Genomic DNA, 16,391 nt, shown 5'->3' with positions numbered 1-16,391 from the left:
GTGTACAAAACAGTTAAAGAGAGTGACCAAACCAAGCTTGTATTTCATTTGACTTAGTCTTTGCTGTAATTCTTTGTGTGTGATTTAATTTTAAAATGTGAAGATTCAGCTCTGTTCCTTAGTGAAGTTTAAGGTGGTTAGTTTTGATGGTAGCAGAAATAGGCAATGGGACTTTTTCCCCTGTGTTTAACTCTTCATCATGTGGTAGAGTGTCTCTCAATTACCCAGCCACATAACTGGAAATAGAAAGCATAATGCAGGATTTCTTAATCATATGCAAATTCCATTCATGTGCCCAAGTTTTCAGAGAAGACTTAAAGATTTCAATCTACATACCCTGTTAGTTTCAGTAGGAGCTGTGTGGCTAAATCCTATGAATTAGTTATGAATTAAAAACAAACAACAAACAGCCATGCTGCACTTGTCAGCCCAACCTCCTGGCACATTTAGCTGCTTTATACGACTGCATTAATTGATAAAGTCTTTTGGCAAAAATTGAGGATGCTGGTGAATGAGAAAACAGGAGCTGTTGAGTTCATCTAAGGTACTCCTGCTCTTTATAGCCTCAGAACAGGGTATGGGAGACATGGCTGGGAGAAGTGTGATATGCCTTTTATCCAGATTCATAGCTATAAGGCATTTTTAAATGTGCTTGCAGAACTAATCTGGGGAAGGTAGGAAATTTAGACTAGCTTTACCTTTTGGCAGGATTGAGCACCGCTGTGCAGGACATTGTGTTCTCATTTTTCTCTAATGCTTACAGGTAAGCATATACAATTAGTCATGACAGGTGTAGCTTTGACAGGTTGGGACAAAAACCTCCAAATTAATCTCTTTGATTTTTTTCTCATTTCAGAGACACTACTCTCCTCTGAATAAAGATGGCAGAAATCAATTCTCCTGTAAATATCAAAGAAAAGGTAGGTTCAAGTAACAGTACAGTGCAAACCAAAATTATATTTGCAAACGTATTTAATTTCTACTCTTTCCAACATTGTTCACATACTGAACTTTATTATGTATTGACTCTGTGCATTAAGTTAAGTACACAGACAGTGATAGGACTAATCTGAATCTTGCTTGATGAGAAGCATTTTTACTTTTTTGCAGAGACTGTTTTGTCAGCTTGAGTTCTCTTATTCCTTTGTAATTTCTGTGCACACTGATGCTGTGGAGAGCAGCACTTTGGGATGATTGCTGCTGTATGAAATGCAACCATTGAAGAAACATGCCCTTTAGAAATAATTTTCTGCCAAAAAATCTTGTACCTATAATACTTAAAGCAATTCCTAAAAGTGCGGGACCTAAAAAGAGTAGATTACTTTTTCCTATGAAAGGATGTCTCCTTTTAACTGCATTCCATGTGCTTGAGTGAGTCTTCTCCATATCCTTGGCTAGAGCTAGAGCTTTGTCACCCTTTCAGGAGCAGTAAAGGACCTAAAAGTAATTAGGATATGAGGTAGGTCAGGAGAGCTTTTGTGACTCCCAACAGGCAGATTGTGAAGAGACCATCTTACCATAGAATTTCTTTTGCTCTGTCTCTCCTTACAGGAAACAGTTCCTTACCTGTTGCAATGCCCAGGTGCCTGTTTTTTGAGTAGTTTTACCTTATATTTGTTGTTAACATCTGTGTTGCTTATTGTGCGTGAGCATTTGCATGTCAATATGAATCTCTGTTTTGGTGATGAATATCTTCCTTAGCCCTTAATAGAAGCACAAGATTTTAAAATTGAGTCATGTGATGATTTTGCAGTAGAAAGTAATGTCATTGAATTCTTTTCTCTGGTGCCAGAGTGCTCAAAGGTAAACTACAGTAATTCCCAAAATACAGCTCAGTAAATCAATCGAAGCTCTGCATATTCACTGTGTAGCTTGAAATTTTTTTATTTAAGTCAGTTCTACAAGTGCTGGATTTTACAAATCATATGTTTGTCTTTTGCAAGTTTAAGAATGAAGAACTGCAACAGGAGTTTTATTCACGGTAGATGTCTGCTGTTCCAAGTGTGATATTTACTGAAAGTGCCCAAAATCAAATGTTTATGAGCATATGCATTTTAAGGCAGGAAAATAATTGGATCAATACACTCTGTTATAAATTGTTCCACTCTTTATTCCTGCATCTTCCACCAGTATTTAGTGCCACTAAATGCCTATGCCAAATTGAAAACTTAGTTAATAGCAATTGAAATAGTTTTGCAAAATCACTGGGTTTTATTCTGGAAAATACAGATTAATAACTTCATGCATAAGGGTTAGTGACCAAACAGCATAAGCCTCATGCAGTCTACATACTGCAGTTGAGAGGGTGTTGTGCTCAGACAGCCATTGCACCTGGACCAGTCCCTTGTATTTTAGAACAGGATTGCAGTGGCTCTATTTGGTGTCTTGTATTTGGTTTACCTATGGGCAGCAACAAACTAAGTAACTACGAGGTGACTGTAGCTTCAGAGATCTTTGAGTGATGCACTAGAAATACAAGGAAATGTTGAACAAATAAGTCCTGCAGAGTTGCCTTGGATAATATTCGCACATAAACTGCTAAAACATGAGGATTTCATGTGCATGTTTGAAAAGCAGACATATTTACAGTGTGCTGGTAAGCGAGTCAAAATCACATCCCTTTCTCACTTAGCTTACAGAGCTTCCATAGTCGTGCCTTACAACATTGAAGCAGAGTAGATTTAATGTTTGCTTTTATCCACCTTTTGGGAGGCAATATTTCTGGGTAAAAACCCCAAGGTTTATAAATATAGTACTTCTGCTGAGCTTCACAAATCCATTGCCCTCAATGTAAATACAAGCAGGCCTGGTTTAAAAGAACAGACTAGAGTACAGTCCCTTCCCAGTTCTCCCTTTCTTCTACCTTAGAGCTTGCAGATCATGATGTACTTAAGACTTTGATCTTGCTAGGACTTGCATGAAGCCAAAGGAGTTGTACATCTGCACACAAATACTTACTCATGTAAGTTTCTGCAAAAGTAGCACACAAGTTTCTCCTGACATTGAAGGTTGTTTCACTGTGATAAAACTGTGGTGAAAATCCCATTCAGATTTCAGCATGTTTTTTCTTTTGTTTGGAGGCTGTGCAGCAGTTTGGGTAATTTTTTTCCTGTGGTGACCTTTCCCTGTGTTGTCTCCATGAACAGCTTTTAGTTATTCAGGACAGTAAAACCTCTGCCACTGTTTTAAAAATGGTGTGAGGCCAGTGCAGACATTTTGGACATTACACTCACACCCAGGCTCTGTAAAGCCCCACCCCTGAATTTGAGTCATAAGAGAATGCTACTGTGGTAGTGATACTTGTATAATTCATTACTGGCATTTCAGCTGAAATAGTTCATAGAGTCAATAGGTTAAACATTCTATTTTGTATCTTCTTTTTTCTCCCCCAAGAGATTTATATAAATGTTGGCCTGTGATGTTAGGAAGGTTAATGAAAGTTTCCATTGTTGGCAGAGACTCCTGCAGCTGTGATACTCTTGTGGGGGAGCCAGGACTGTTTCAATTACCATATTTTCATGCACATAACCCACAGATTTTCTGGAGTAACCTAAGTTCTGCATTTCAGCAGACACAGAGGTCATTAATTGCGTGCATAACTAGTATAAGAAGTTTACCATCAGGACCTCTGTCAGAATAATTCCCTCTGCCCTGACCCTTGCTCTAGTCTTTCTTCACAATACCACTCTCCCTCTTCCCTCTGATAGCACACATAATCATCTCTGTGCCTGAAAATAAGTAAGGACTTCTTTTTTGTGTGAGGATTTTCAGAGATGGAGTGTTATACATAGTTCAGATCATATGCATAAAAGTTCACTTAAAATGAGCTAAATCCATTGGCTTGCATCCAAAATCTGTAAAATCAAAGGAGGTATTCCAGCATTAACCTAGTACATCACCAGAAGAGGTGTTGAGATTCTGAATTACAAGGCTTCCAAAGAAGAAGCAATTGGAGTGAGGAAGACAAGTGACGTATTGTCTCTTGCAACAATTAGGCCCTCTTAGTTTAACAAGAGAAGAGTGAGTATCAGGCACTCCCCGGAATAACCATTCATCTCTGGCATGTGACTTTGGTTTTGATCCAAAGAAATGTCAGGAATTGTTTAAACTTAAACTTTAAACTTTTTGGGCCCATCTTTTTTTTTTTTTTTTTTTTTGCTGTGAGATCTGCTGTCAGATGGAATTAGCAAAATACTCATTCAGAGGAAAATTCTTATTCTTCTTTTGAGATTCTGCTAGGAGTGATGTTTTGCTGAGGTTCTCCTGAAAGGCTTGCTTTCTCATTTGTCATTTCAAGTATCAGAGCTGGAGGAGCAGATGGGCAGCACTGCAGGAAGAAATTTTATTCAGATGTGGTTTTGGAGGTTTCACAGTTTTGTTTGCATTACACCGTAAATGTGGTTTCATAAGCAATAGTAAGCATGTAAGGAAAGAGTAGGATTTAGAGTGGAAGGAATGGAAGTAGTATGTAAATATGAAATCATACATTACCAAAGCAGATAGTTTGCAATCTGTGATTTCACTTTCTCCTTAAAGTTGACCTTTGCAGCTGTTTTTTGCCCATGTGTTGAAGTAGATGGACTGTTCAAAGACCAGAAAAGTTGATCAAAATGCACTTCTGTCTCTTGATGAGCCATTTACCCTGGATTAAGGATATCGCAGACTCATGTCTGTAAATAGTGTTGTCATCACTCAAGTAGAACAGTTCTTACTAAGCCAAACTTCTCAGGAATCCTGAAATAACACATTAGAATGTCTGGCTTTCTATTTGATGGACAAGGGTGAAATAATAAATCTGTGACAAGTGGCTAAAGAAGTTTACTGCAGCAAGTAGAACTTTTTCGGGGCTTACCTTCTGATCATTTATTCCTAGTATCAGGGTGATGAACAGATCATGTAGCAGAAAGAGAGGCACAGATCTGATCAAAGCTGTCATTTTGCTCAGAGGATATTAGCAATACTGTTCATTTTGTCAGGATGAACTTAGTAAAGCTTCTGGAAAAATACCTCCAATGTAAGAAATAGCCTCTTAATACAACCAAGTCAAATTGTATTCATGAAATATGTTTGTGCAGAAGTTCAAAACCTTTTTAAAAATTCTATCATAAAGTGGTTTTAAAATGCATTTTCTTGCTTAATGTAGCCAGGACATCTGCTAATGCTAAATTCCTAGATTATCAAAACCAGCAGTGTTCTGCTGGCAGCCATTCTTCCCTGCTTCACTTGCAGGATTTGGGAGAATTTGGGGGTGTAATGGAATTGAATGATGTATATGTGTACATAAAAATTTGCTACTGACATGCAGTAAAAGTAAAGTAGGAAATGTCTGTTTATTGATAACCATATTTATAAATTAATTTAGTTCTTGACTTAGAGAAAATCTGTTGCTCTTAATGTTTAGTACAAAGTGAAGGTGGATCAGCATTAGTTTTCTAACCAAGCATGAATTAGAATATTTCTAAGTGACCATAATAGTAACTTATTTCAAGGGGATTAGAGCAGCTGTGTTTAGGGGTTTCAGAACAGCCGTGAGCTTTCAGCAAAGAAGTTTAATTTGTCACTATGTCAGAAATACATAAACAAACTCTCTGAACCCCGGATATGTTACTTATTCACCAGAAACATCCTCTTTGAGATGATGCCAAGGCGGACCAGATGGAGCAGAGCAGCAAACAGGCAGTGATTGAGTCCATGTTGTTACAGTTGCCTGGGAACCATTTGAAACTTGACAGAGAAAGTAAAGGGCTTAGAGGAATACACATCACTGTCAGCTTGATTCTGCATGTGGAGTAGGTAATCTGGTGTCACAAATTCCAGGCAGGCTCTGTTTCTTTTTGAGCTTGACTTACCTGGAAAGTCTAGTGAGATAGGTGTTTGTGAGGACTTAGAGTAAGCTACCATGAGAGGGTAGAATAGAATTCAGCATCCTTTCCTGTGTGCTATATTCCTCAGAAGTAACTTGTTACTGATTCATTATATATATATATATAATATATATATATGTATGTATATATATATACATACATACATATATATGTATGCTATATATGTGTGCTATATTCCTCAGAAGTAACTTGTTACTGATTCATTTTATATATATATATATATGTATGTATATATATATATATATATATATATATAAATATATATATATGTATATATATAAATTTTTTTTTTTAGGTGACCCAAAAATTTGCCCCAAGTTGAGATGTTTAACAGTAATCATCAGAAAAATAGTCAAGTATATCTGATCAGACCTTGGGGATTTTATTGTGAGGTAGATGCTTATCTGAGGGCACTTGAAACCTTTTTCAATTTTGATTCCACTTCTGGGCAGTCTTCAGCATTTGTTGTAAGAGACAGATAAAAACATCCTCATGACTGTGGAATTCTGGTCCTGATGAGACACAGTCTGGCTCAAATTGCAGCAAGCATTAGCACGACTTGAGCTCTGGATCATGGGTTTAAATGGAGGTGGACCTGGGTTCTGACTTTCATGTTCTTGACTGTATACAGTTTTTTTCAAGATCACAGATTGATATTTTAGATCTGTGATTGCTTTAAAGTAGTTTTTGAAGCTGAAATTCTGAGGAAGTTTTCTTAGCAAACAAAGTAATGTGCTTTCCTGTTAGGCTGCAGGAGGGAAAGCCCAGGAATTTAACTGCTGTCAGTGACAGATTCTCAACTAATGCTGACATTAATAGCATTAATTATCTGTGGTTCTGAAGGTATGTTACTGAATTCTCTTGGTGTCCGGAATGCTGTCTAGCATCCAGATGATGACAGCAGTTCACTGGCAATCTACACTGGGTAAAAACAGGATGTTTCACAAAATAATTAGTCTGGTAATGCTGTTTCTCCTATGATCAGGTTTCAGTAAGTAGGAAAAAAAATGTTTTCTCCCACATAAATGGAAATCTAATAAAGACTGCTTTGTTAGCCTTTGCAGAATGGCATTAATGCAGTACTATTGCCTGTTAAGAGATTCTTTTGCTCTGGTACTTCCTTTCATATTTTAGGATGCTACATATTTTTTAAAGGAGTTTGTTGTTGAGAAGTCATAAATACCAGATGATTGTAATTGCATAATCTGTTTATTGCATGTTAAGAAGATGAATATTCTTGCTGAGTTTGAGAACTATCAGTTTAGAGAGAGAAAGTTAGGAGTTACTTCCTGCCCTGGCATCATCTTATCACATCTGTAATAAAAATGAGCTCTGTACAGTTTTTTGGATTGGGAAGTGATGGACTTCTTTCAAGCAGCTGGAGGTTTGTAAGCAGGTGAGGTGTATAGCTGTACTAGCACAAGGGCTGTTTTATCACCTGAGCTAGCAGGTGAGCCAGAGAGGAGCCAGCATACCTGGAGTGGCTAGATCCAGATCACATTGAGCCCTTCAGTGTAAGTCCACCTTGTCATCTTGCATTTGTCAAGCATTCCTGGAGCTTTGATATGCTTCTGTTCATCACAGTCTTGTTAGGTCTCTTATGACCTACAGTTGGAGAAGTGCATTTGTGTTAGGCCTGTGCTGTCAGGAAGTTTCCCATCCCTCCCTTTTTTATCACTAGGTCCCTTTCTGGAAACAAATGGGACACTTTTTGCATGAGGGGACAGAGCTGAGCTTCACACCTAGAAATCTACACATATATTTGAAATCAGGGTTAAAGGACTAAGGGGTAGAATATCAGGGATCTTGAAATATGCAATTCTAGGTGCAGGCTGTCATATAGCCTGGTCTCCTTCCATATACCTTGTCTCCTTTCATATACCTTGTTCTCCCAGATACACTGTCAGGTCACAACCTGAGTCTTGTAAGCACATGTCAGTAATTCTGTCCAGAAATTGCTGACATTTTCATTTCCTGTGTACAACAGTTCCAATGTATTCTGGATTAAAACATTGGTAAAACAGTGCATGTGTTGTAGACTTGTTGTGTGGCACACAGATCTTTGTCTTTGAAATTCCAGAAGAAGTATGCTAACATGATGCCATTTTGCTCCTAAAAATTTACAAGACAAAATACTTTGTTTTGGAGCAAAATCTTTTGGGATCTCTGTTCTTTTGGTTCTGAACTGAGATGGTTATATATATATATGTATTTGTGTGTGTGTGTATGTATTAATTTTGATGCATCCTATTGATTGCAAATTTTAGTTTTCATGTACTCACATAAATCACCACACAAAACTGGAAAGGAGAAACTTTAACCTGTAGATATCCTGGGTATCACAGCATACATACATAAGAGAAGCAGATTAAAAAAGTCGAAGCAACTTCTGATTTGGGATTTCCTAGGTCTTGGATGCTTCCCTTTGCAATCTGATGTTCTTTTCCTTAGGAATTATTTTACTAAACTTCTCAAAATTTTATATTTTCCAAATAGATAAACAAATGTATTTTTTGTGCAACAGTCAACAAAAAAAATATTGTTGGGTTTTGGCAGTAGGACTGTTGAGCTTTACAGTATAATAATTCCCTAAATAAAATTTTTTAGTAGTCCAACTAAACCGGGGCTGTGTTCAGAGTGTTGTCATATGCTAAATTTGTTTTCTCTGTACTGTTAAGCATTTTTCCCAAGATCATCATCCTGGGTTTTTTTTTGTTATCTCCACAACTAGAATGTTTCCACAACCTTTTTGTATTAAATTATAGTATTAGTTGGATGAAACATAGTTTAGCTTTTAATTCTGAATTTTCTATAATGAAAAAATTCTTAACAAAGATGACAAAGTACAAACAGAAAGTCTTCGGTTGATTTTGTAGTCTAAAACATAGCCTGCGTGGTTGAGTTCTTGTGTGTCAGTGTCCTCTACCCTACAGATATTCTTCTTGTTTTTTAAGAAGTTTCCAAAGTGCACTGAGTGGTGAGTTGCCTGATCCTCTGAGTGAGGTCTTAGCCTCACTTGGTTGTTTCCAGATGCTTCCTGAGGCTTGCAGACCTTTCATAGCAAAGTAGGACCTAGGAGCCATGTGAGATCCTTGTGCTTATGTTTAAAGTTGGTTAGAATACTCTAGATATTTCTTTTACTATTTTTCCTGTAAGCAGTTACCACAAGGAGATTATGCAATTTTGAGTAGGCAGAAAGACGATTCACATGATTGTGAAAGAAGAGGGGAATTTTTTGTGAGAATATAATCCACATGGTGAAAATATTTGGGAGCTACGAGCTCGAACATAAAATGACTGCAGTTTGTGGCCTGCTCTACCTTAGCGTCTTTGCCAACTTTTATTGTGGAGCCAGCTCGGTTCACACTTGTTGCTGCTTTATCAGTAAATAGCATGCCTGTGCCCACAATCACTAGATTAATTGACTCCTTTATCCAGTGCATTCTCTTCACATCCTATTGATTTGGGTTAGTTTTCACTTGGCTGCCTGCAGTACATAGTGGAGAGCTATACTCATTACTTCCTTCCCCATGCATGCATGTCATTTGGAGAGAGAAACTTGAGCAGACAGGGGATTTTCTGCATAGTTTCTGGCAACACCCACCTCTGGTTCAAGCAGTGCACTTGTCAGCCTAGTCTCTATGAACTTCAACGTAAAGTTACCCCTGTTTAGTAGATACTCTAAAACAGCCTCTGTTGGCTGGGGACTGAGCCTGTGGGCTGGCCTGGTTCAGTCGTAGCATGGCAACATTAGACAGGCAATGGGATAGGCCTCTGGGAAAGGGTCCTTGGGAAGTAGACAAGCGCTTCAACTCCACTGCCTTCTAAATTATGGCTTTGGCCTGGACTGTCCAAGGATAGACTTGCTACCTGAGAGGTGCTGTGGGCAAATGTGAAGCTGCAGAGAGGGGAGTGATGGGATGATGGACAGGAGCACAGTAAATCATCCTAAGTAGCTGTACTAACATGAACTGAAGCCAAGCATGAGCCTTTTGCACTTCTGAGTCCAGTAGGCGTCAGGAATCTGAGCTGTCCCATTGAGAGAACAGGCCGTGATTCCTGGTTTATGGTAGTATACAGGACAGGGAAGCAGTGGTTGAGGAGTGGGGTGAACATACTACAGCAAAATAAGATTTTTTTGGTCAAATCTGAGCACTTGAATTCTCTCAATCACCTTCTGATGTCCTCATTGATGGAGAATCCATAGAGATTGTCCTTCAGCACCTAACTGGGCAGCTAAGACAAAGTAGTGTGAATGCTTTTGCCATGTGAGCCAGCCTAATGCCTTTAAACAGCTCTACCTTCATGTATTACTTTTCTGCAATTCTATTTCACAGTACAATAAAAAGACCACACTGCTTCACAATTAGCATGATGACATTGGGATGCAGTTAATAAAGTACACCTAATCAAGGATGTGTTCCCACAGAAAGATGACAAAGGAGGGTGCCAGATAAACATTTGCAGGACAATAACAAGTTTCTGATTGTAAATACTTGCTGGATATCTTGACAGGGAAGCTCATAAAGCTAATTTGGAACAGCTGAACTGGTTTGGCAGAGTCTCTCATTTTTTGTCATAAGGTTTTGTATTGCTAATTATGTTTAAATATTTTTATTTTCATCTGATCTAGTAAAATTTTTATAACATTAAAATAGCAACAAAGTTTCATGTAACTATTTGCTTTCAGCTATAATATATAGGGATGACAAAATAATTTATAATGTGATTCCAGTAGGAATATTTTATTAAAACATCCGGAGTTGAATTCCATTTGGTATCATTGGATACTGACAGTATAGCGGTAGCAAATGCTGTGAAATTTAAGCATTGCATGCCAGAGTCATCTGTGGGTGTAACACCTCATCCATCAACAGTTTCCCGAAGGAGGCATTTGGCATCCCATGTCCGTTGTTCAGGATTTTGTTACAAAAGCTTCCTGGTCACTTATATATGGAACAGCAAACTGAAATCATGTTGAGCAGCCACTAGAACTTTTAAAAATGATATTGTTCTCTTTTAGCCTCTGTTTTCATGCATATAACTATTTTTCAGATGCCAAAAAAAATCAGTCATAATTTTGATGTAGTAAGGCCATGCAAGAGCCTTGTTGAAGAAGTTGTGTGCTCACTAAATTGGCGTAGGTGATAACGTTGAGACACTTGGGAGCAAATAGACCATTTAGGAAAGAAGCATAAGGCCAAATTCTGTCAGGTGAATTAAGCTAGTTCTTCTGCTGTGGCTGAGAATAGGATTTGTTTCCAGGATTACTGGCTACCAGTTCTATGATTTGATGTCATGAAGAAATTGCTTCATTATTTGCATGGCTGGGTAAGGATAGGATGGGTATTGCTTTGTGCAGATAGATACGTTGCTGTGTGCTCGTGAGCACATCAGTGTAACGGGCGTTTATATAAACATGCATTGGCACAGAGGTACCTTGTGGTCTAAAGGAGTATGATAAATTCATATGATTGTCTTCCTTTACTTACAGATCAATGCAATCCGATCAATTGTTCCGAACAAAAGCAATAATGAGATAGTTCTGGTGTTGCAGCAATTTGATAACAATGTAGACAAGGCTGTTCAAGCTTTCATGGATGGTGAGTACAATGTACCTTTTTCACTAATGCAGGAGGAATTCAATCACATGCCAAAGTATTTGTTGTCTCTAGTGGCTCAAAATATATTCTGTGGTTCTTCTGAAATCTGATGTGTGAAACTTGTTAATTATAAAAAATTGATCCTCCTCTCTGCATCTTTGCTTCTTTGCAATACAAGTTTGACATGGTTGTTCATCTGTTCTACGTGACTTTGCCATTCTTGAAGCCATTCTTACTGCAGACCTGTTTCTTTATTCTGCATGAAAGTTAATGCTTTTTAAAGTAATATGTCAGGAAATTATTCACGATTGAAGATACAATAACTAAGAACAATTCAGGATAGTTCTGAAGCACATAACCAGGCCCCTAAACCCCCGAACTTGATGCATACATTGACATTCAAACCTCAATCTTAATGTTGCAAATAGCCTTGACATTTATAATGGCTGAACCAAGACTCCAATGAAAGTTCGAGCCATTTAAACCTGGATCTGTGTTTGTATTTTGCATCATGAGACCACCTCTAATGAAAGGTCACTTGTATTTTAATATCACTTTCCTGGTAAATATATAAAGTCAAGTGTTTTGAACTTTCACCAGAATCTGTGAGAAACCCTTTGCAGAAGTAATGGCATACCATGAGCAATCTTTTTCAAAAGTTTTGTAGCTTGGGGTTGCATAAATGATAGTAGAAGTTCGGTGGTCTCAAATGGCCCTGTATATCTTAAAAATGCCTCATTTTTCCTATCTTAGCAAGTTGTTTAATTCATGCCTATTTTACTTCAAAATATTTTTGGGTTTGATTTGAAATAACTTACTAAAATTTATCAGCCAAAAAGCATCATCATATACTAGAAATTACCAATGTGCAAAAAGCAGATGCAAGCAAACTGGACTATTTTTTAATTTATCAAAATTCTTCCATCAGATCTATATGGTTCTTTTTGCTTCAGGCAGTTGCACAGACAGTTACATTCTGAGGGATGTATTATTGCATTTGTCTGTGCATACACACAGAGAAAAAGGAAAGTGTGATGCATCTAATGAACAATAATTTTGTTTTCCTGTAATTTGTCCTGGGGAAGGTAGTGGAGAGTTGTTTGATGACTATTCAGCAAGTTGCTTTCCCTTTATTTTGTTATAAATCACCATAGCTTGCTTGTGACTTATGAATTGTTTCCAGTGGTTCCCCAAAAGGGTAAGTGCTTTCGCAGCCATGTGTCATCACCTGCTGTAAGGAAGAAACAGGGCAAACACAAGCTTTGCAAGAAGTGCAATAAAGTCATGAAGAAAAGCAAGCTGTTATACCTGAGTTCAGATGATCTTTGAACTTCACCAGTTCATGATTACTGTTCAGAAGTCTTTGTGAGGGAGTATATGAAAATTGCTAATATTTGTTACTGTCTGGAAAGAGCAGAAAAGATACGTAGTTGCCACTGTGTATAGAATGAATAATTGAAATGTTTTTCCACATGAATGACAAAAATTGCTAAGATTGAAATAACACTCGCTGAGGAGTCCTGCAATGAAAAACATTGGGGTGGCCATGCTGAGGGGAAAGGTTGAGCCACCTCCATGCAGTGCTTCTCTCAGAGGTGCTACTTGCTGAATCAAGAAATATTCAAATTTAGTTTCCTATCCTGCTTCATATCTGGAGTGACATTTAGGTGACGCCTCTGTTATGAATTTTATTCTATGTGTGAAATTTTATTTAAATGGAAGAGGGTTCAAATGTTTTATTTGCTATGCTAGTTTATCTAATTAAGCATAACTAGAAGGTCTGTTCAGCTGCTTTGTAGATGTGTTCAGGAAAATATACTGGTGGATTCAAATGAGGGCTTTGGGATTTGGACAGTTAATGCATTTCTAATTGGAAGAAACACAGGTTAGCTGGATGCATCCCCGAAGTAACTCTCAGCATGCATAGTATTCACAGGGAAGCAAAGCAAAGACACCACCAGCCAACACATAAAGGATGTTGGTTGCTACTGTGCAAACAGTTATCAAAGCTGTCACATGAAATCACATATTTTCAGCAGCATGGAGTAAAATGGGGAGCAAATGTTTATTACTTCATACAGAAACATGGTGCCTGTCAAAAGATGATGTACCTTTAGGAGGGGGAATTGTACTTATATGTACATAAGTGTGTGTGTAACTAACTGTAAATATGTATACAGTTATATACAAAATAGAAGTTGTCTTAGCCTTCTATCTGCATTGCTGTGTCATCTAGCAAATAAAACATGGCTTTGATGGATTCCATGCAAGTTTTTTCACAATTTAACAGATTTGGCTTAGCAAGATACGTAATCTTTCCTATTGTGTGTGACAGCCTCACCATTCAATCTTGGATCTGGTTTATTGTCATAGAAAAGTAATTTTGGTACATCTGAAAACCTCACATGTCTTTGGCTGAATATGGGTTGACAACTCATGGTGGTCTGAAAACAGCAATTCTTCTCAATTCTAATATCAAGATTTTGCTGAAAGGATTGAGAAGAATTGCTGAGTATGAAATGCACTTGAAAATGCAAATAATTATTTACTAGATTTCTGATGTGATGGTAAAGTGTTCAATTCAAGCAGAAGACCTTTAACCTGCTGGTGATTAAAAATATTATTGTAGCAGATGCTGCCATAGTAGTTTGGATGACAATTCAGACTGCATGCTTACCATGAGATCTCTTTTCAGCATTAGGCTACAGGAGAACAAAATTATGGTGTTAATTAGGAGAAGAGTTTTCTTCTAATATGGCAGCAGGCGCTGGTCTGACCAAGGCTCTGCCTAGTTTGTTCCATAAATTTATCTAAGCAACTCATTTATGGCTGACAGGCAGAATTTCAAGTATAACTAATTACTTTTCAGTATAATTGTTTACCAATCTTTTCTGCCAGGCCTAAGTTTCCTGCATTTGTGTGATGCAGATTTTATGCAAGAGTCCCCAAAATTACTCTTTTGGATGCTAATTCTTTACTTTTCATACTCTTAAGTCTTCTGAAGACGACAGGTAACACATAGAAAATATGTGATAAAAATGCCAAAAGTTTTTTAAACTTTCAGATGCTCAGGGTGGACTATTTAGTGTACTCACTGTTGACTCTGGGTGCTGAGATACTTTCTTTTTCAGGTAAGAGATTTGAGTGCTCATTTTTCTGGGTGTTATTGCTAGTGTTTTAAGTTAGGCACAAAATCACTTTGTGCAATTAAGTCCATAAAAAGCCAGTAGTGCCAAGTAGACTATCCAGTGTAAGCAGTGAAATCAAAACAGGTAACTGAGAAGGAGAAAGGCAGCAATGTCCATTTTGTTCTCCCCACATAAGAGAATTCACAACAAATTGAAATGCTCCTCATCTAGGATACTAGAAACTGATCATGAGCACACTGATTCTTTTTCATAGCTGAACTTCTGTTGAAATGTTTTATCTTTCTCTAGGCAGCGCAGCTCAAGTTCTAAAGGAATGGAATATGACAGGGAGAAAGAAGGTAAGAACTTGCTCTTGAGAGTCAAGGCATTTAAATCACTTATCAGTTGTCTGTACATGAATTGTGCTACTTTGGGTCAGTACTTGGCCTTTTCCAGCACAGGTGACTTCATTCACTCCTGTAGACAGTACTTGAAAGCAAATGTGTGTACTATTTTTAATCCTATTCTTCTGTCATTGTCTCACTAATCCCAGTGTTCTCAGCGAATTTCTGGGACAGCATATGCGCGTACCTGGGTGTGGGAACCTGGACAAGCACAGGACAAATCCCAAAACAGCCCATGCACAGACACACTTTTAGTAAGAAACTATATACTGGATAGCCACAGTCACTTGCAGTGCTCAATTTACTGATTGTATTTTGAGTTTGTACGATTTGCATTGAGTGATATTTCTGTTCTTGTGATATTTCTCCATTTAGAATAATAGGAGAAAAAGAAGCAAATCTAAACAGCACCAAGGCAATAAAGATCCTAAAAACAAGAATAGTGGACCTGAGAAGGCATCTCAAGAGCCTCAGCGAATAAATGATTGTCATATGAATGGATGCCCTAAGGACAACTCTGGCCGTGGTTCTGCCAATCAGAAACTGGAAACCACTTCTCTTGAGAACAAAGGCTCTGCATTTGTAGGGTCGGCACTGGACTGTCCAGAAATCAGAGGTCAGTTCCTCTGACAGAGAGCACATTTCCAACTGGCAGTAGCCAAGCCTTCATTAACATAAAGATCACAGTGTTTTTATTGCCATGAAGATGTTGTAGAGATGTTTTTGTGGAAAAATAATGCACATAACTATCAGTGTCATGCCAATAGATTTATATCTGCACACTGTTCATCCTATAATATGTTTCCTTGTAAAATGTATTTCTTCTCCTATAGACAGCCCAGCTGATACAGAATATTACAGGTAGAAGAAATATAGAAGAATGCAGGGTTAGAAAGTGGCTTGAGTGTCAAATTGTTAGTAAAATGATTAAGTCCCTCATATGGGGTAAAGATATCTGAGTACTATGAGCTTGTGGCATATTACTGGATTTTTTATTGCTTAGTCCAAACTAGTCAATTTTTTCATTTTCTCATCTTCCCTACACAGACTAGTCCCAGAGAACCTCCACTGGCTTTTCTTAGCAGGGAAGGGAGGGTCTTTGTGGTGTGGAAAGGCACTTAGTTTCTCACAGGGTCTAGTTATCTAGTTACCATTTCTGAAACTGGGAGGGGCAGTAACAGGGAAGGTTCTTCTTCCTCACTGTGGTTAAGTACAGAGTTACGATTACTCCCCACCAGTGTGAACAAACTCGCTGCTCTGGGGCAGAAGCTCTGTGAACGCTTTTGCCTACAAGTTCATAAAGCTCATATTTAATTGTTGTTAGTACTTGTACTGTTTCTTCAGCTCTTCACGTTTCAGACACCTGACAGG

The 16,391-nt window shown here is 37.9% G+C and overlaps 1 protein-coding gene across 5 annotated transcripts in view; it reads left to right on the top strand.

Moving 5' to 3' along the window:
- Positions 1 to 16,391, top strand: part of SPATS2L (spermatogenesis associated serine rich 2 like) — a 79,166-nt gene that overhangs the window by 35,506 nt on the left and 27,269 nt on the right. For all 5 annotated transcript variants that reach the window (XM_068196236.1, XM_068196240.1, XM_068196235.1 and 2 more), the window contains 4 exons: positions 857 to 920; positions 11,380 to 11,488; positions 14,926 to 14,975; positions 15,396 to 15,636. In XM_068196236.1, coding sequence (XP_068052337.1) covers positions 882 to 920; positions 11,380 to 11,488; positions 14,926 to 14,975; positions 15,396 to 15,636 — 439 coding nt within the window. In that variant the 5' untranslated portion in view covers positions 857 to 881. The remainder of the gene's footprint in view (positions 1 to 856; positions 921 to 11,379; positions 11,489 to 14,925; positions 14,976 to 15,395; positions 15,637 to 16,391) is intronic.

Source organism: Anomalospiza imberbis, chromosome 7 (assembly GCF_031753505.1).
Source record: "Anomalospiza imberbis isolate Cuckoo-Finch-1a 21T00152 chromosome 7, ASM3175350v1, whole genome shotgun sequence".
Lineage (NCBI taxonomy): Eukaryota > Metazoa > Chordata > Aves > Passeriformes > Viduidae > Anomalospiza > Anomalospiza imberbis.
Note: the sequence above shows the minus strand (reverse complement) of the source record. Positions and strands in the feature narration are given on the sequence as shown.